Below are 20,183 nucleotides of genomic sequence, written 5' to 3' on the forward strand. Positions count from 1 at the left end.
CTGTGAGTTTATTATATTGCATTTCATCTCATCCCAACAGTATTTATTCACAGTGCAAAGCCAGCATTCAAAAGGAAACATTTTTAACATAAGTTACATGGCTTTACAACACTACAAAGAGGTAAAACCCTCTCCTGATTTTAATTTGATAAATATTTGGTGCAAAATAAAAAATAAAATCTGCTATGTCATAAACCTGGGAAAAATAATAGTACATTTGCAGTTTCCTTTTCATGATAATGGTATTGTAACTCTTTTTAATGGGAATGCACTGACAGATCCATAAGCTATACATAAAACATACATTTCTCTAAAAATGAGAAAAGAATATCTAGGGAAATAATATCTTTTCACATTGCCATAAAGCCAGTATAGGTTATTGGGAAGTTTTGGTTAGTTTATGGGTCTGCTATGGCAATTATAGGAACAAACACATAGTGGTTTAACAGAAGACTTAAAATGATTCTCGATCCTGCTCCTGCACTATTGATATTGCAGTTATGAGCTAATTTGATCTATTCTTTATTTGCACCAATGTAAATAAGAGCAGAAATCCTTTTTTGCTGCACCTGCTGAGATTTGAATCATAGTACCGATACCTCATCAGTGGTAAATCACCATTGTTTATTAGTGCCAGGCAGACTGGACAAGCTACTTAGTGACAGATAAACAGCTGTACCAATAGGGAGGCAGAAAACATCGTATCTAGGATTTTAGGGCCTGCTGTGAATTTAGAAAATGATCAACTGCTGCCAAAGATGAAATCTCTGTCAATATGAATGGGGAAAAACCTGCGGTAGTGCAGCTTATCTCTCCACAGAGAAAGACACTGAAGGGTAGTGATTTATAGGAAGGCAGAGGCAGGACAGGAAGAAAGATTATTACTCATGCTTTTTTCTATACTCTTGGATCATGCTTTATATCCAAGATAATTTACTGCAGATAAATAGACAATGCTTATAAAATAACAACAGACACACAAAATAAATACTACTGGAGTCAACAGATATGTATACTAATAAACATTGATCTTTAAAGCCTAACTATACTATGAGCCAGAATGTATCACTACCCTTACTGAACTACAGTGAAGCTTTATAACTAGCCTAGCTGAAGGCCCTGAGTCCCTCTCCCAAGAGATGCAGGCAGTCTAGATGTAGGAAGATGTGACCCACTGATGCATGACTAGGCTAGAGTGACACAACTACTGACCACGTTTACCATTACAAGCCATTTGTAAACCCTTTTAATCATCAGGCTTAACAGTAAGCCAGGACCTTAAGCAACAATTACAGCAGGAGAACAAATAAAGAGAAAAGAGAAATTTTACTGCTTAGTTTAAAAATACTGAATTATGAAAGACAGGATGCAGTTAGAAGAGCCTAAGTACTGATATGAAGAAAGAGATCATATTTATTGGAGAGGTGGATAACGAAAGCGTAATCCAGCTGAATGCCACCTTATCACTTAGCCATTCAAAGATACCTTGGGCTTATTCCACAATTAGGGCTCAACAACAGTGAGAAAAGGCCCATACAGCATGGGTCTTTTGGTCCCATTCATCTAAAGGTGTCTAAATTTCTTTGGCTGATACAGAGATTTCAGACTAATAACCAGTGACAAAACTCTGCATTTATTATAAGACATTGCTATAAAGCCCTCTTCAGAGATTTCCATCAGGTGGGCAAATTCAGAACCACCCCAGTAACACATCTGTATGCCTGCTTGTAAACCTCTGATGGAGTTTGTGACTTTTAGATCAAGTGTCAAAAAGATGAGAGAAAGTATTTCATTTCTCCTAAACAAGAATAAGAAACAAAGTACTGGCTATTGGATAGCAATGAAGTTAAACTTTTTTTTTTTCTTTTAAAAGGAAAATAAGGGAGAAGTGTCTTTCCAGGCTGTTTCTATAACAATTTTTCCAAATTCTTTAATGTTTTGTCTCATGACTCAATTATCTTACTCTTTCCATGTTCAGAGATACCCATATTTTAATTTCTGGCACTGCAATACTCTTGAGATTACCAAGTCTGTGTATAAGACTGTGCAGCAGATGCAGTATTGGTAGCACATAAGGTGATTCATATTTTCATTTGTGTTGCTAGGGGGATTGTAACAAATGCATACAAAAGCTCTGTCTATCCAAACCATTGATAGAACAGGTATCTATTGAAAAAAATAATTTCCTTGAAATGAAATTGGTTATTGTCTCCTAAAATTATGTTTTAAAGAAAAAAAATACATTAAAACATGACTAGACATGATGAAACTCTGAGCAACCTGATCTAGGAAAGGTGTCCCTGCTCACTGCAGGGAGTTGGACTAGATGACCTTTAAAGGTTCCTTCCAACCTAACACATTCTATGATTCTATGAAATAAGAGACTCCAACATACCCTCCAACATCCTTATACACAAGTTTTAACACATCCAAACACGTTGGAAATTCTGAATTTCCAATTCTGAAAATGGTAAATATGCAGCATGTAGCCCCATGAGTAAAGGTTTGAACTTGGGCTCTGCAACAAACCTGATAGAAATGACAATGGTTAGAAAATAGTCTTAAGTGATAGATTATAACAATTAGTATCATCCTCACAACACTGAAGACTGCTTACATAGCTTGAATTCCCTAAGGCACTAATGAAGCAGTAGTGATGATCACTATTAAATAGACTTTCTATACTTTTTACTATGAATTTGTGTTTTGGTGTTTGTTTTCGTAACACATCCAAACACAGGTAGTTCTATACCTGGCACAATGTGTTTTGGGAACACTTGCATCATCCCTTACTAACCATTACTGAGGGGCAGGGGAAGAAGTGTGCTCATCAAAATGAGAAAACAAAACACTGATCTGATAAAACTGGAATTACACATTTTGTTGAAGTTGGATCAAAAAGGGGAAATATTGTTAATTGAAGCTGCAAAAGTCATGTGGGTATGATCATCTCAGTATCTTTAATCCAGGAATAGGTTTAGGCAAAGAAATACAAAATATATTTTTACAACTACATGGAACCAACTCAGTATTGTTAGTGCAGGCACTAGCAGATTATTTAAAATAACTATAAAGATACATACTGAGGATTAAACCCTAACAGACCTCATACACTTTAATTCTTAATTTTATTTCACCTCCATTGTTTTATAAGACTACTCATGTTATAAGAAGCATCTTTGGGATTTGAAAAATGACCTGAACTGATAAATCTTACGTCATAAAACAAACCCTATATAAGTATTTTCACAAAAATAAAAAGGTACTGTAACAGTCTTGCTTCAGTGAGAACTGTAAAACAGCACTACCTTATAGGACTGGAAGACACATCAGGGTCATGGGCAGTCACCTGACCAATCACAGAGTTAATTGCAGCGTTTTCATGCACTTCCAATAGGTAAGTAGGTGATGAAAAGACCGGTGGCTCATCAGCATCCTCTACTACAATCTTCACTGTTGCTGTATCCTTGAATGGTCCTCCACTGAGGAAGCGAGGATCAATGTGGACATTGGCTGCTTCTACCTTCAGAGTATAGGATTTTTTGGTCTCAAAGTCCAATGGCTGTTAAAAATTACAAAGAGAAATGTCTTCAACTGATGACAACAGAGAAAGAACAAATGAATATAATGCTGATGACAGTTATGTGCATTTAAGCACATTCAATGAGTTTTAATGCAATCACTTCCCACTCCCAGAAATCCAACCTGCAGATTTCTTAAGTGTATGTTATCTGTTTATTAACCAGCCTCACAGAAAACAAGACTCTTTGTTTTCTTTCTTTTCACAAGAAATTTACCAACATATCCTCGCTCATGAATTATACCACTGCAATTACATATCAGATAAACACTACAAATTTGTTGAGAATGACATGACTTGCATAATAATCATGCACACAATCAGTGTTTTGTTAGTTGGAGATAAGAAAAAAAATATACTAGCTCCAGAAAAAATAAATATTTTATTATTTCCAGAACAATGTGAGAAATGCAAAGAGCTAGCAATTATTTGCTGGACATGAAAGGCATTACATGGAAGATGCAGAGCTAACCATGTAGAGAAGTACTTCAGTATTATTGCACTTCAGGTAACTCTGCATTCCTGTTTATATGGGTAAATGAGGCAAACATCTCAGGAATTTGTTAAGACTATAGCAATTCCTATTTCTGTATCTTATTTTTTTCTCAGAGGGAGAAACACAGAACAGATTACTTTATTGTGCCAATATACCTGCCATGTCACCATTGTTTTTACTATTTTACGGTTCTATATTAAAACATAAAAGATGAAAACACAGTGGATTTAAAGGAATGAAATACCAAATAAAATCCAAATCTGTGACACTTTTGAATATTAGAATTTTTCATTAGAAGAGATTCAAGTCTGTGTCATCAGTATATTCACTATATAATTCTCTTGTGTCTCACAATGATTCAAATTTCAAAGATGCAAATTGCCAAGCGTTGGAAAGATATTGCGATTTGCATTACAATGTTCAAGGGATAAAAAGAAAAGGACATAGAATCTCTAAATCTGCAATGCAAATACCAGCAAGAGCACAAATAGGAACCTTCAGGAAGTCTGTCAAAGCCTTCAATATGTATACTTTCAAATTTTGTTGATTTTTTTCAGGTATGAATCAAGGTCTAATGGGATTTGCTCTTTTTCACAAATTCTAGTAAACATGAGAAAACCTTGTGTCTTCAGCAGCTCTTAAATTAGTAAGCTTTTGTAATTATGAATGGTGATTTATACATCAGCATATTCACAATTTGCCAATCATAGCTCCTATATAATTTTTTTCAATTGCTTTTCATATGCTTTACAGAAATGACAGCACCCCAATATATTTAGTCACGCCTAATCAGAATATCATATTGAAAATTTACTCCATATTGTCTATAGTCCATGAATTTATGCTGAGGAAAATCTGTTGGTGAACAGTACCCTCCATGCATCATCTACTGTAGTACAACCAAAATGATTATTGCTGTCAAAATGAATATATAAAGCTACATTATGTTAGAGACTCACTTATGAAATAAAGCCAAGGGAAGTGGGGCAAAAGGCTAATTGCCTTAGTTTACAAAACAGGCCACAGCACACAATAAATAACAGTAAGGAATGTATATCATAATTTTCTCTTTAGGAAAACAGATCTAAATTTAGATAAATATACATAATTTTATTGTGCATCTACAGTGCTGACCTACTCACTGAGAAACAGAAAATAGGAACTTTTGACAGCTACTCTGCCTGACCTCTTCAATTACAGGTACAAGCTGAATATTAATTACCTTTACTCATTGGATTCTTCTTTTTTCACTTCAGTGTAATGTAGGCTTTTATTGTGCTTGGGTGGTTTGGTTTTTGTGTGGTTTTTGGGGGTGTTGTGTTTGTTGGCTGATTTTTTTAAATAAAGATTAATCCAGATTGCTTCATGCTACAGATTTAAAACTCTCCAGGCCAGTGCTATAAGTTCTACTCATATCCTTTTTTGGAACCCAGCATGAGAATTGTCTCTCTTCTCCTTCCCCAGAAAACAACAAAAATTAAGTCTATAATTAATGTTTCATTGACTTCACTAGCCAAACTTTATTCTAGCTATGCTGTCTATCTCCATATTTCTCTATATAATCAGGTGGTCCTTCTGTGATGTACATGCAAATACCTCATCTTGCATACATAGAGACTGTACAAGCATTAAAAAAAAAAAAGGTATCAGAGTTGCAGACTTCTTTAGGGCCCAAATTGGGCACTTCTCATGTGAAACAGTACCGATGTCCTTGATAAGGTTCACTGAAATCATGATTCATTGAGCAAAGGAGTTTAACATGAGAAAAGGTGGATGATTAAGCCTCTTACACATCTTATAATTTAAATAATATACTCTGATATTTTCTTTCCTCTGGACAGTATTTGACCAGCTATACAGGAAATCAAATAATAGAGACAGCTATTTGATGAAGACTCATCCCAGACTTTATGGACATTTACACCACCAAGAAAGCAAATTCTAATCTAGACTTCTCCTTTGGAACCAAGGAAGCAAAACCCCATGATCTGACCCCACGGAAGCACAGATGAGATTAACACATATCCATCACAGAAAACACTTCCACAGATGCCTCCCCAGTTGTCACCTAAATGGTGATTATAAGGGACATGGCCAATAGATCCCTTTTATTAATCACTTCAACAGCTTGACACCTCATCCAAATGTAAAAGAATCCCTGGAAACTCAGCATCCTCACAGTGCACAGCCTGGCTTGGTAGTTTTATGTACAATAAACTTTTTTTTTTTTTTTTAACAGAAATATCATTTACCTTTCTCACTCTTATAATCCCATCCTGAGTTTGGGCATCTGTAGTAATTTCAAATATATCCATTCCATCTCCTTCAATAATATCGTAGGACGACTTCGCGTTTTCTCCAATATCCAGGTCATTTGCTTTCACCCTTCCTATTGGTTCCCCGAGAGCAACATCTTCCATTACTGAGAAGTGATACAGACCTTACAAACAGGAGGAAAAAACTAAACATTACACCTGATTCCAGTATCTCATGTGCTCTTCATTTGTTTATACTTCCTTCAGATGTGCAACGGATACAAACCCCGTTTACACAAGTTATTTACTGGGAGCAGTAAAACGTGCTACTCACACGGGAATATTCAGTTTACTGTCTGTGAATGTTCTTTTCATTACAGTGGTATCCTGCTTCTTCCTTGCAGGGAAGTTTAGTTCTGTCAAACAAATATGAAGCTACTTTCCACAAGGAAAGTATGCAACATTCCCTACTGCAGACGCTGTTGAACTTACCATTTTATTTACAGACACATAGTTAGAATTCCACTATGAAACTTTGGCTTTTACTCTGTAGAAAAACTGGTCCAATTCTTTAAAGGTGCCTCGTACAATTTCAAGTCTTTACCACCTCACCTATGAAGACAGGCTGTGAGAATTGGGCTTGTTAAACCTGGAGAAGAGAAGGCTCCGTGGTGACCTAACTGCAGTGTACCAATACGTGAAGGGGTCCTACAGGAAAGTGGGAGAGGGACTGCTCACCAGGGAGTGTAGTGATAGGACAAGGGACAATGGCTTCAAGTTGAAAGAGGATGGGTTTAAGTTAGACATTAGGAAGAAATTATTTAATATGAGGGTGGTGAGGCCCTGGAACAGGTTGCCCAGAGAGGCTATGGAAGTCCCATCCCTGGAGGCATTTAAGGCTAGGTTGGATGGGGATTTGGGCAACCTGGCAGCTTCCTAAAAACAAAGTGTTCTGGAGTTGTGGCTGTATGTAGCTGTTTGTAGGTTAATTACAGTGGCCACAGCGGAAAGCACGATGGAAACTGTGAGGAATCCCCACATACATGTATTAGCTGTACATATGGTCTGTCCCAAAGTTAAATTATTTTTTTTCTTTAATGTTTCTAAGCTAAATTATTAGACATCATTTAGAGATCATCAAGATTCCTCAAGAATATTCATAATGGCTCACAAACAATGAGCAGCCAAAGCAATCAAGTGCCTCAGGAGACTAAATTACGTGTACATAATTTATACTGCTGTCCATACTTTGTGGTTTGAATCTCCAGACACAGTTGATTGCATTTTTAACTTGGTATTTTTCTCTCAGATTTATTAAGATAGCTTACAAAATACTGTAAAAAAAAAAAAAAAAGAAAGAAAAAAAATTATGATGCAGCTCACTCATTTACACAAATTGCTCTCAAGAATTATGAATTGTCCTGTCAAGATGCCATAGTGCAGAGTTGACCAGAAATCCACATTACATATCTTTGGAAACCTTTGCTTTTTGCAGCAGCCCACAGTTGTTCTCAGTAAAACCGTGTGGTAAACTGCCAAGTTAAAAACTTCTGCGACTTATAAAAGGCCTCTAAAATTATTTCAAAGAGATACAAAAGTAGTGAAAGTTCATCTTTTCAATTTCTAAACTCCAGAAGTCAAACACTTCGAAATCTAACCAGAAAATATACATTTCAGTCCTGCCTGGAAACAACACACTGACAAAACACACTGCTTTCCGAGTTCATCGCAATTTATTGTGGAAGCAGCATGTGTTACATCTTATAAATTTCTATTTCATTCTGGTTCGGCTCTGTTCTGAGTTTGATCCTTTCTTATTTTCCTTCCCAGACAAATGCAAAAAGTGCTTCAATGGTGTAAAAAAAAAAATTTAAATTTAAGGGCTTGTTCAGGTGTTGTGTAAGACCAGAGTCACAAGTAAAGTCTAACGCTGGGCAGCGTGCTGCGAATCCCTACCTTTACGCAGCAGAACTCGTAACAGCCAGTTACAGTATTGACTAGGGCTTATCCTCATTATGTGCAATACACACAGAATGCCAAGTTATAGTATAGGCAGGGGGTTTTTCTGATGAAGTTGCAGCATGGTCAGTGTTAGATCAGGGTGCTGATTCCTCGATGGTAGCGTGGATTCTGCACGGGAATGCACCAGCTCTAACAGCTTCAAAGAAAGAAGTCACTCTTTCTTGAAGGAAAATGAATCTGCATTTTCTGCATAGAAAACACGTTCCTGAGATCCGTGACACAATCTTCCTCATGCTATCCAGCCACTGGGATCCTGTATCCAAACTACAGGAGAACACTCCTGTGCTCCCTGCTGAGACCTCCAGCAAATGTGCCAATTAGTAGCGGCTGCATTGCTGCTTTTCTGATCAGCGTTTCTCATCCTGGCAGGGAAAGGCTTTCTGATACAGAAAGTGAGGGTACAAGTACAACAGCCAGGTAAGCTGGCAAAAGGAGATCTGTAGGCACTGAGCTAGGCTACAGTGTGGCACAGGTGTAATGGAAATGCCTCGCTGTATTCTGGTGATACAGTTCAACCAGGAGTCTCATCTATAGATGTTTAATTATTAGGGAAATTGGCATAAGATGTTGGAAAAGCACTAGTACACAAATGCCAGCAATGCAATATGATATGAAGTAAAATATTTATGCATTTCTTATTTTGCAATGGGAAAACCTTTTATTGTGCACAGAGTGCTTATCTGTTAAAAGCCACTAAGTTGAGATAATAAAATATATATTCTGCAAATAAGCTTTTACCTCTGCTTGCTTATTTTATGTTTTTTTCTTCTTTATCTGTATGTTCATTTTCTAGATGATAGGAGACTATTTATCACATGCTGAGTACTAGGACAAACCCATTTCACTCAGTGTCTTCAGAACATGGCAAAAGTGCAGTTCAAGCTATACATATGTGAAAAAGAATGAATTTTACAGTGGGTGCCTAAGTACCTTAGAAAAATATGCTTCTAATAAAGTAAAAATTATGCAAAGTCTAGCTGTGAACATTCTCTAACCCACAAACTGGCTTTTAACAGGTTACAACTTTAGTTTTTCACAAGAAACTGGATAAAATGGTAAGTTTCGGATAGTACATTAGATTGCACCTGTTCCACATAAAATCAAACCAGTCATTGTGCTCTTCCCTCTTATTTTCTCTTTTTGTCTTCATCTTTGAAACAGACCACAGAGCTTGTAGAGAATCTCAGCAGGATGCCAAATCATTTTAACCTAGCCCAGCAAGGTATCCATTTCAACCACAGTAGTAAATATGGATTTTGAATTAAAAATCAACAATTATCTAGACTCAGACTTATTTTCCTTGTTTTCTTCACTATTACCAATTAGTCAAGCCTTTATTTCTTTATTAGTTAGATATGTCTTTCATTGGTGGTGCCAGTTGTCTGCATGGAATGGAAGTGGCACAGAACAGCAACTAAAACTTGCACTTGGGAAAAACTGCACTGAAAAAAATAAATATATGAAGGAAGCACCCAAACCCTTTTGTGTGGATGTAAAAGGGGTAACAAGGAAGACAAGAGAGCTGTGTACACTGTTTGGGGTGAATTCCCTCTTTCCAAGCTCTTAATCAAGCAGAGGACTATTAATCTTTCTCTTGTAGTAGCTACTTATTTTTAAATTACTTTACAAACCCCGGCAATACAATGATTAAAAAAAGAGCTTTATAAAAAATGTCATATTGCTGGTTTTTATGTGGGAGAACACATACTTAACTTTGTATTTTTCTCTCAGATTTATTAAGATAGCTTACAACATATTGTAAAAAACCAAACCAAAACACATACACGTAACGACACTTACTCTGTGCAAACTTAGGAGGATTGTCATTAACGTCAGTGAGTGTAATTGTCACTGTTGTAGTTCCAGAGAGTCCACCCATATGTCCTCCCATGTCCTTTGCTTGGATGACCACAAAGTATTCTTCTTTGGCTTCTCTGTCCATGTTGGGAAGAGCTGTTTTAATTATAGCTACAATAATGGGAAGGAAAGAAGTCAGGTACAGACTCAAATTCAGCTATGCAGCTCTTCTTATGGATATTGCTATAAAATTGAACTGCTAAGGGTCCAGTTAAATTGCCTCTGAGTACAATGGATAAAGAAGATTTTTGAGATTTTCAAAAAAGTATCTAGAGGTCACCTACCTTACTTAAAAGTTTAGTGAATTTACAGTCCCAAACCCAAGAATTATTCATACTTACAATATATATTAATTTTTGCTTTTTTCCCCTGTTAAGCTTTTGGGTTTCTGTCCTACCACCCACAGAAATCCCTTTTTTTCTTCACAGAATTCACAAACATAAGACAACTACATAGTAAACAAGCTATAAACACCTTTAAAGTTATGTCAGATGAATTCTTTCAAATATTTTAAGACCAAACCTGCTTAATCTGCTCTTGTATATAACACAGACCACAGTTGCTCCATTAAGTCCCAAATTGAATTCCTAAACTTCTACTGGAGAATGACAGCATGTGTTTTAACATAGACACCAGTATTTCAAGCTCCTAAATTTACTGCATTCTCCTTACTCAAGGAAGGCTGCTTGTTGGACAAGCTATCACCTACTTTATTATCTTTAAAACCTTCTAAGCTAATAAAGTGATCTGCAGATAGAATGTCAGTGGATAGCAGGAATATACCTACAAGGGACAGTCCAAACATAGGTCCAGATCCACTGCAAAATCCTACAGATTTCATGGACATCCAACAGAATAAATCAAAGCCCTTTTTATTTTTCCTCTCCAGTACTTCTCCATGGTATTCACAACATTCAATGCAGAGTGCAACACTAAATGTTTAACAGTAAATGTAAATGGTGTCCATCACAGTCTAGTAATGCCCACTGTAACAAAAAGTGATTAATAATCAACTGAAGAAGTCCCACTACAGCAAGAGAAAACAACTCTACATGGTAAATATACTTTTTTCTTTTAATCCTGTTTTTGCATTTTATTTAAAACATTCTTTGTGACAAGAGAACACAAAGTTCAAGTCACTGGATGATCTTACTCGTTAAGTGTAAGAGTGCTGAGGGGAGTGGAATTCACCATTGCAGCGGTTCCTTCAAACCACAATGCTTGAGGGTTCTTAGGAGGCATAAAGAAGAGCTTCTCTTTTCATGGGCCTGTACTGAGCTGAAGGACAGAGTTTATGGGCAGACATTGACAGTAACTCACTGTATGACGATAAGATTTCTATGAAATACTGTGTGTTTGTTAAGATTTGCATATCGAATAGAGTGGCCAAGCTTACACCCTGGATCATACAGACCTGTTATTGGCTTGATCATACCTTTTATCAACTCTCACTCAGTTGTTTGTTTGGGTTTTTTTTTTATTTTTAACCTATATTCTTTGCTAAGTATCATCAGGATTTTTTAGATATCAATCAATACTTATTGTGAACCTGTTAGTTTTGATTTCTCTTTTGGGACTGGCATAACTGTGGAGACCTCAAGCAGCTCTGTTTCTTTCACATGGGATAGTTTCCATTAAATGAACTGCTTAGAAATGATTCTGGATAAAATGCTGAGATTATCTATTCATGTATTTGTAGACAATCCAGAAATGTTCCTGGCCTGTATCAATAATAGAGATGCATTTTAGTCAATTTCAGAATCCATTTATTTTTAATATTATAATACTAAGAATCTGATCAGAACTTTTCTTGGCTGAGTACAGGACAAAGAGGGAGCAAGGAGGTCTAAGGCATTTCAAATGAAACAAGATGCTTGCTACATAAACCACCAAAGATAACAGTGGTCTTGTAACCTACACTTATTGTAAAAGGTTTCCCTAAAATATTTTGGGTTATGGCATTCCATATTTTTTAAATATAATTCTAGATTAAAATGAAACCTTTCTCATGTCTGAACCACCAAGGCAGACCATTCTCTTGTTCCCAAGAGACTCAATATGTAATAATTGATTTTTCATTCCAACATGGGGTAAGTGATGTTAGGAGCAGCAAGGTCAACTGCACTGCAGTTAAAGATGAGTTGGGAGCTGAGGTTGGAAGTAGGGCAGACAGGAGCAGTGACCTCCCGAGCAAGGAGCTAAACTGTAGAGAGGCATGTCAGGGTCCCACTCAGATCCAGAGTCAGTGGCAAGGCTAAGCCACAGTCTGATGGTCACCCAGTGAGACCATGGTAACAAGGCAGGTCTGAGGTCAGGCCAGGAAGCCAAGCCCAAGGGTCTGGATCCAGGTCAGAACGAAGAAAATAGGAGTCCAGTGCAGGTGTAGCACAGCCAGTGGCCAGCAGCTGAGCCTCAGCCTGCAGGCAGCTCCCACGGAAAAGGAGGAGCAGCCACTGCATGAAGCTTTCTTCACAACAGCTCCTATCAGCCAAGGAGCTGACCTTGGACTCAGCCAGCTCTGCTTCTGGACTTCAACAAATAAGCTCTCCTTGAAGGAGGTTGTGCTCAGGACCCTGACAAATACAATGTAATCCAGCGCTCATAAAACCAACGAAGCGGCTTTGAAGTACAACCTACATGTTATTTGACTGTGATACCACCTTTAGGAAGGGACATAACTTATTCTGGAAAAGACTGAACAATGTGTTTCTGTTAAAATTTTTGAATGAAAACAAGAGAACTGTAAAACCCAGAAGATAAACATTTGTCAGATGTGATACGTGCAAAACACATTCAGTGAAAGCGTAGGGCCACTTCATCCATAGAAGCCTGGGTGAGGAGAGTGAATGACACTTATTTCTGAAAGCATTTGACAGAAGTGACTGGTTTGGACTGATTGGTTTACTATTTAGGAATAATAATGATGCATTCTGCAAACAATTCTACAGTCATACAAATGACTTACAAAAAGGATGGTAATGCAAACTTAGGGTACCATAATTTCACCCACAATAATTTTTTTCACTAATACAGCTGATGCAAAGATCAGAAAAACCTTATTTCAATGGCTTTTGTATTAAACCTAGTATCACTTTTTCCCCGTTATTTAAACCCAATTTACATGGTTAAGTCTAGCCTACAGTTTACTTGTATAAGATGCCACATTTCACATTCTGCAGTTTTCTCTGAGACAACTTAATTTGCCTCTTAATGTATGGAACTATCTAAAGCTCGTCTGTGGTTTGAAAGGTATCAGGAAGATTAAATACCTTAAAAAAAGCCTAAATCAGAATTACAGTTTCTTAATTTTAAGACATAAAGTTTGGAGTTTTTTCCTATATAAAGATACTAACACAACCTGTTATTTCAGGAGTTTTATACATAATTCTACCTGTTGTCTCAGCCCATAAACCATTCGCCAGAAGCTAAGAGTCACAGTCAAGTTTCAATTTTAAACACAATAAAAAGCTAATCAATTGTTTACTGTTTTAATTAATATAAGAGGAGCTGAAGGTTTTTAAACATCAAATATATCCAAATTGCACGAGCTTATTGTAACCACCAGCGTTTCTATATTCAGAATGTAGAATGGAAGTCAGCAAACGAGGTGCGTCAGGATCTCTTACGAATCAAATTAATAAACACAAAAGGGTCCATTCTCACCTAAACAACATGACTGAGAAAAGAGACTAAGTTACACACAGAGATTTTCATGGATATTTATTTGTTCTGCTTTTTCCACCACTTCAGGGGCTCACAGGAAGTACTGATGCTTTCAATCTCTTTTTTAGCAAACAATTCAGGATCACCCAATAGGAATAGGCATCCAGCACACAGAACATTAAGTCACTGAGCATTCAACCTGCTCTATTTCAATTCAACCCAGAAACAAATCGAGAATAAAAACATAATCACTTTCAGCATGCTATGATGGATGAAAATGATATGTGCCAAACAGGAGAGCAGTTTATAAGTGAGGGATGAGAATTACCGTAAATGAATGTAAGGCAGGTAGGTGCTTGTTGGAAGATTGTATTCTGAACTGTTATCAATGGCTTACTGTCAAAGTGGATAGATGGATGAAGTGGCTCATAGGGTTTGTTCTGCTTCTAGCATCATTCAATATTTTCTGAATGATGGAAGACAGGAAGAACTTATCAAGCCTTTCAGATGACACAAAGTTGGGAGCTATTGCAAGTACTGGAAGAACAGGATTAGAGTTCAAAACAATTTTGACAAATTGGATAGTCTAATAAAGCAGGATGCAATGCAATTTGGCAAATAGAAAGTATTTTGTGTGGGTGAAACAATTAACTTCATGATTACAATAGAGCAGATGACTCACAAAAGAATGTGGAGTCAAAATGAGCTGAACATGAGTCAACAACATTTTGCTGATAAAAATGCTCAAACATTTCCTGGCATTAGCTGTCATATGGAAGCACTCTGGAATAATCTTTCCAGTTCACTACTACTGGTAAGGCTGCAGCTGGAAAGGTATGTCCAGTTTTTAGAAAAAAAAAAAAAAGCTAAGTTGATATATTTAGAGAAGTATGAGGAAAGACTTTACAGCCAAATATGTAAGTTACTGGGAACTACTCTTCTTTTCCACTGGGGATAAGAGAAGAAACGATGGGCCTAAAATATAAACCACAAAATGGGTTTAAATTGCAGCAAGAGAGATTTCAGTTAAACATTAGGGAAATGCTTTCTAAAAGAGAAAGTAAGTACAGACATAAGGCTGCTTGTAGAATTTTTAGTATTTCCAGCACTGAAAGTTTTTAAGAACCTATCAGACAACTGTCCGTTGAGAACGAGAAGGGATAAACTGGATCTTTTCTTGTGGAAAGGGCACTCACAGCATTCTCTTGGGTTCTGCTTGTTCCATATTGTCTAAGATGAGGCTTTATCTCTATGTACTTTAAAATATTTCACAAATCTGAGTCATCAAATGGACATGTAGTACAAGCACTGAACAGATACTTGCATCATAAATTGGCTATGGATCCTTTGACTACAGAACAAAACATCAGGAAGTCGGTTGGAAGGTAAAGAAATCAAGAAGTTATCTATTCAAAGAATGACACCCCCTGATACTGGAAGTACCTTTTTTTTTTTGGCTGAGTTGCTTTTCCTAAACTGCTATTGGTGTCACACTGCTCAATAGCAAATAAAACAGCTGCAGAATGGGATTTACTTTTACAGTGGTCCTAAACGCACACACTGAGCAATTTGCACAATCTGCCTCACAACTTGAATCAGTTAAAATGCACCCCTGTGGACTACTTTCAAAAACCTATTTGGAAGAATATACAGTGTCTCACACTAAAAAAGATCAGGGGGAAAGAAGCAATGTGTCAGAGGTGATAGCTGATGAAGAAGAGAAGCAAAAGGAACAATAGAAACAAGAATCTCTTTTTTTACTTCTCACTTTCCATTTTTTAAAGGATCTTTTTATGGTAATACATGCAATAATAATTGAGAACATGGAACAAAACCAAACAAGCATTATGGAAAACTGGAATCTGGCCATGAAAAGCCTTTCCTAAGCATCTCATTCATCTCACACATTTTGATGAAGACCCTGCTATTTCATCTTGCATACTTTGGAACTTTCCCTTCTTTATTTTGGAATAGCTAAGTAATTGCTTTGATCTGCCTTCCACATTAAAATCTTGGTGGAGATCCTTAATAAATGCAACAGTCATTTAGGACCAAAACTCCTGAAAAATCAATCCTGTAATTTCTTCAAAGAGCTGTGAGATGCATTCTTTGTATTCCCATGAAGCACACTGACCAATGAAGTAAAAGTCCAAAAAAAAAGGTTCACTTGGTAATCTATGGAAAACCCAGAGCACAATTCATAAAAAATGAATAGAAGACAACTAAGTTTAATGAAGATTTAAAACAATCTGGTACTTTGATGACGTGGTACTGGCAACTGAGAACGAATGCAGTAAATAAAGAAATATTTTGCATTATATTTATGACCTTGCTTCCTTATATTTGCAGTGATCCTCTAATACCAAAGGTTATACTAGACACTACAGAAAGTAGCCTGAGATTCTTTTTCAGATTCTTTCCAAGTCTGGCTGCGTAGTTCAAATTCTTCTCTCTAATCCAGTCTCTTGCACCACAACATTATTTAGATACGTAGCCCCCATTTTGCTACTCAGCATGAGGAAAATAGTTAAGTCCTAATAACTGTTTCACTAGCTTTCTAAAGTGAGAGAGGTATTGCTCTGAAATGCTAGAAATGTGTGGTATCAGCTTTTTGTAACTGCAATTATTAGATAAACTCTAGAAGCAGAAATCACATATTCCAAATGACAATCTGTCTTGATCTCAAGTCACTCATCTTTACCACGTACAGACCATCGTAACTGTTTCCAAGCATCTCTGCAGTGATTTTATACTTCTTTTATTAATCAGAAAAGACAGCTCTTGCTGCACCTGAAGGACCCAATCCTACATGCCTTACCCATAATAGTTGCACTTTATACTTTTAAGTAAAAAGCAAGAACTATAGGACTGACCCCCAGGTCTGCTGTACTAGCAGTTTGCGTGTGCAACTCTCTCCCCTAATGGGCTGTCACCAAGACAACTCTCAGTATCACCAAAGATTCTCTGTACAAACACCTTAACGCAACTCCTAAGGTTACCCAGTATACCCGGTATACAATGAGAAGAAAGGGCTTGTCCTAGTTCAAAACTGTACTTTATTTTCAGCATTGTGTCTAGATGCATCAAATGCTGTCATGACAGAGTTGGAGGTGCTGTGAAGGAAGTAGCCAGGCATTAACCAGGATGTGCTGCAGTTGATTCTGCTGCCTTGGAAATGTTGCTATCCTGGCTGCGTGGCCCTACCTTCTGTGTGCTGCTGCACACACCTGCTGCCTCCTCTGGGGAAGGAGTTCCTACACCTCTCTCGCTGAGACAGAATAACATCTTCCCATCTCAGTTCATGCCTCTTAAAATGATTTCACTTCAAAGATTACTGAATCTGTAGAAATTGGCAGGGATTTCACAGCAGCATTCATTAACAAAATGAACTAGAAAGCAGCAGTTCAATCCAGGCTCTGACTAACGTCAGACAAGTTCTTTCTCTACACTAATGCCATGGTGCTTTACAACTAAACTATTTAGAAATGGAACTATTTAGAAAGGCTCTATTGAACATTAGTTAGTTCTGCTCCCAGCAGCTCCTTGCCTTTCCCCATATGGTTGCAGATTGCTTCCTGTATCAAAACTGTTGTCCCATCTCTCTCTCGTTTGAAAATGCTACCTTGTCATTTTATCATGAGTAATTACAGACACAGTCCCCATGCCTCTCTTTTATTAACACCTTTCCAATGTTTGTGCAGTGATTTCATATCCTCCTTTAATCACCTCTTATCCAGTTTATACAAATTAAGCTCTACCTATCTTTCAATATAAGCAATATACTCCTCACCTTAGCTACCCTGCCTTGAACTTTCCTCAGTATTGCAGCAGTGCTGTTTTATAGTGATGGCTCACAGCAGTGCTACATGCAATATTCTCAGGGCAGCTTGTACTATCACTTACATCCACCATTGCTAATGAACTCGACATTAATAACCAGATCGAAGAAATACTCTGTAACATCACAAAAATATATGCAACTCAGAAGGTGCTGTCATTTCTCCTCTTGCTACCTTACTTGTTTCTATTCTGCTGGACAGTGTTTCAAGATGTAGAAGGAGGAAGATAAAAGTAAAATAAAAGACTTGGTCCTAATTTCTATGGAATGCTGTTTTCATTCCTCCTAGGCCTACTCATTTACAGTCTGATTTCAGAACCATGGGATGTCACAAGTTCAACACTGTGGTCCAGAGATAGCCATAAACTAAATCATTAAGATCTCTGTTAGTTAAATCTTTGGCACTTTTACCTGGAAGTTAAAGCTCAGCAGAGGAAGAAAAAAGAAAAAAGAAAAAAAAAATCAATTATTCACCCTCAGCAGCCCCAAAAAACCCCTCCCACAACCAATCTCCACACTGTATTAGGAGAGTCTTGAGTTTTCTAGGTCTCCTGTCTCTTCTACTAATCTCAGTCTTACTAACCTGAACTCTGGATTTCAGCTAAATGACCATATCCAAGATGGTAGAGTTTAAAATCTGCCCTTTTTCACACATACTAAGGGGTTATGCTTGATTAATAGAATGTCTTTTCCAGTGCAGTAGGGCGTTTGGTGCAATTTGCCTTGTTCATGTTCAGGTATGTGTAGGAGTGACATTATTTAAGTTCATGTGAAATGTAAATAAGTCAGACACAGCTGAAAATATATGTTCTCTGCCATGCCTATATTACAGAACTTAGTGTCACTCCATATTACGTTCCATTATGATAATCTTATTTTAAAGTTGACAGTCATGATTTAATATCCTTGAAAAAGCTTAAAAGTGAGAAGTGTACTTTAGCTACTTTTAGCAGTCTTAAGGAACCCCCTTCTCCAACATTTTGATTATTTGGATTATGAGAGAACACATACAACTGGTATACCTTTATAAATAATAGACTAGTCAGGAAACAGGACATCAGTTAGTCAGATAGAATGATAATGATTTATGAAATATATTTTAGTGCACTGTAAATTTCATTACTGATCATCACATTGTAGGTTTAGAAAAACTGGATCTGTACCTTTGTAATGTATTATTTATGTTTACTCTGCCCGAGAAACCAGTGGTCATATTAAAATTCACCTATGAAAAACGAAAAATACTCAGAACAAGCCATCAAAAAAACATTTACCCTAAGCCATATTCAGAACACTGAATGAAAAATAACCTCTGTATTACCTTCTTTCATGTGTCTATAACTCATACAGAAGAATTTGCAAACTAGAACTGCAGAAGTACATACATTTTTCATCTAAGGTAATGGAAAATTATTGTTCTATGGGTCACTTACCAGTACTTACTAATGTGCACCCAGCAGTATAGAATTGGTACAGGGAGAAGGTTGAGAGCACTGTCAGAGTTTCAGCCAAGGATGTCAAGTTATTAGGAACAAAAACACAGAAGAAAGAAGTTGCTTACTCTTCGGGTTTACCCTCAGGTGCTGCAGTCCTTTCTGCTGTAGGCATGAAACCATATCCTACACCTTTGCTCCCTCTTTACTTTCAGAGTACTACATAGAGGAGAGGAATCAGGAGGCAGGATTTGTATTATTCTTGGTGGTCAGGTCTCAGTGTGCCATTAAAACAAAGCAGCAAAGTGAGACACTTTTTATTCTGAGCCAGGAAATGAAAGAAATTACAGGCAGTACAACCTATCTATGGCTGCCCCGGTGCTGGTAGCTGCACAGATCTAAATCTTGTCTTAATTCCTAATTAGCAAAGCTAATAAAAGGCCAGTTATATAGAAAAAGAGGAAGTAGGTCAGCTTTAAGTATTTATACTTTTGGTACCATTTGATACACTCCCATTAATGGCAGAAAATATTTACATTCTGAAGATGATCACTTCAACATAGTCCATCTCTCTTAAACAGTGATCCCATTTTGGGAAAGATAACCCTAGACACTGTATCTGCATTCAGACACAATTCTGTTTCAAATGAATTGGAAAGGTTTTCAGCCTAGAAGGGGCACTAATGAAATGTAACCACAGAAAAAATGTACACATGTCCCAATCCTCACCCCCACTCCCTACCAAAAAAGAAACTCAAACTAAGCCCAAACCCTACATTGGAGAACTGAGCATACCCTCAGCAAGTTTACTGGTGACACCTAGCTGTGTGATAAAGTTGACATACTGGAGGGAAGGGATGCCATCAAGAGGAGCATTGACAAGCTTGAGAGGAGGACTGTGCAAATTATGTGAAGTTCAAAAAGGTGAAGTACAAGGTCCTGACCATGGGTTGGCCCAAGCCCAAGCCCAACTACAGGTTTGGCAGAGAACGGATTGAGAGCAGCCCTGAGGAGGAGGATTGGGGGGATGCTGATTGCT

At 37.2% G+C, this 20,183-nt stretch overlaps 1 protein-coding gene across 1 annotated transcript in view; it reads right to left on the reverse strand.

Moving 5' to 3' along the window:
* The window catches only part of CDH8 (cadherin 8), a gene marked incomplete at both ends in the record, with an annotated part of 131,169 nt that overhangs the window by 52,937 nt on the left and 58,049 nt on the right, over positions 1–20,183 (reverse strand). Inside the window, 3 exons of the mRNA XM_084269891.1 lie at positions 3,309–3,562; positions 6,329–6,516; positions 10,154–10,321. Of these exons, the coding sequence (XP_084126017.1) occupies positions 3,309–3,562; positions 6,329–6,516; positions 10,154–10,321 (610 nt within the window). The remainder of the gene's footprint in view (positions 1–3,308; positions 3,563–6,328; positions 6,517–10,153; positions 10,322–20,183) is intronic.

The sequence above is a fragment of the Gallinula chloropus genome, assembly GCF_964237585.1.
Source record: "Gallinula chloropus genome assembly, chromosome: 13".
Classification (NCBI taxonomy): Eukaryota; Metazoa; Chordata; class Aves; order Gruiformes; family Rallidae; genus Gallinula; species Gallinula chloropus.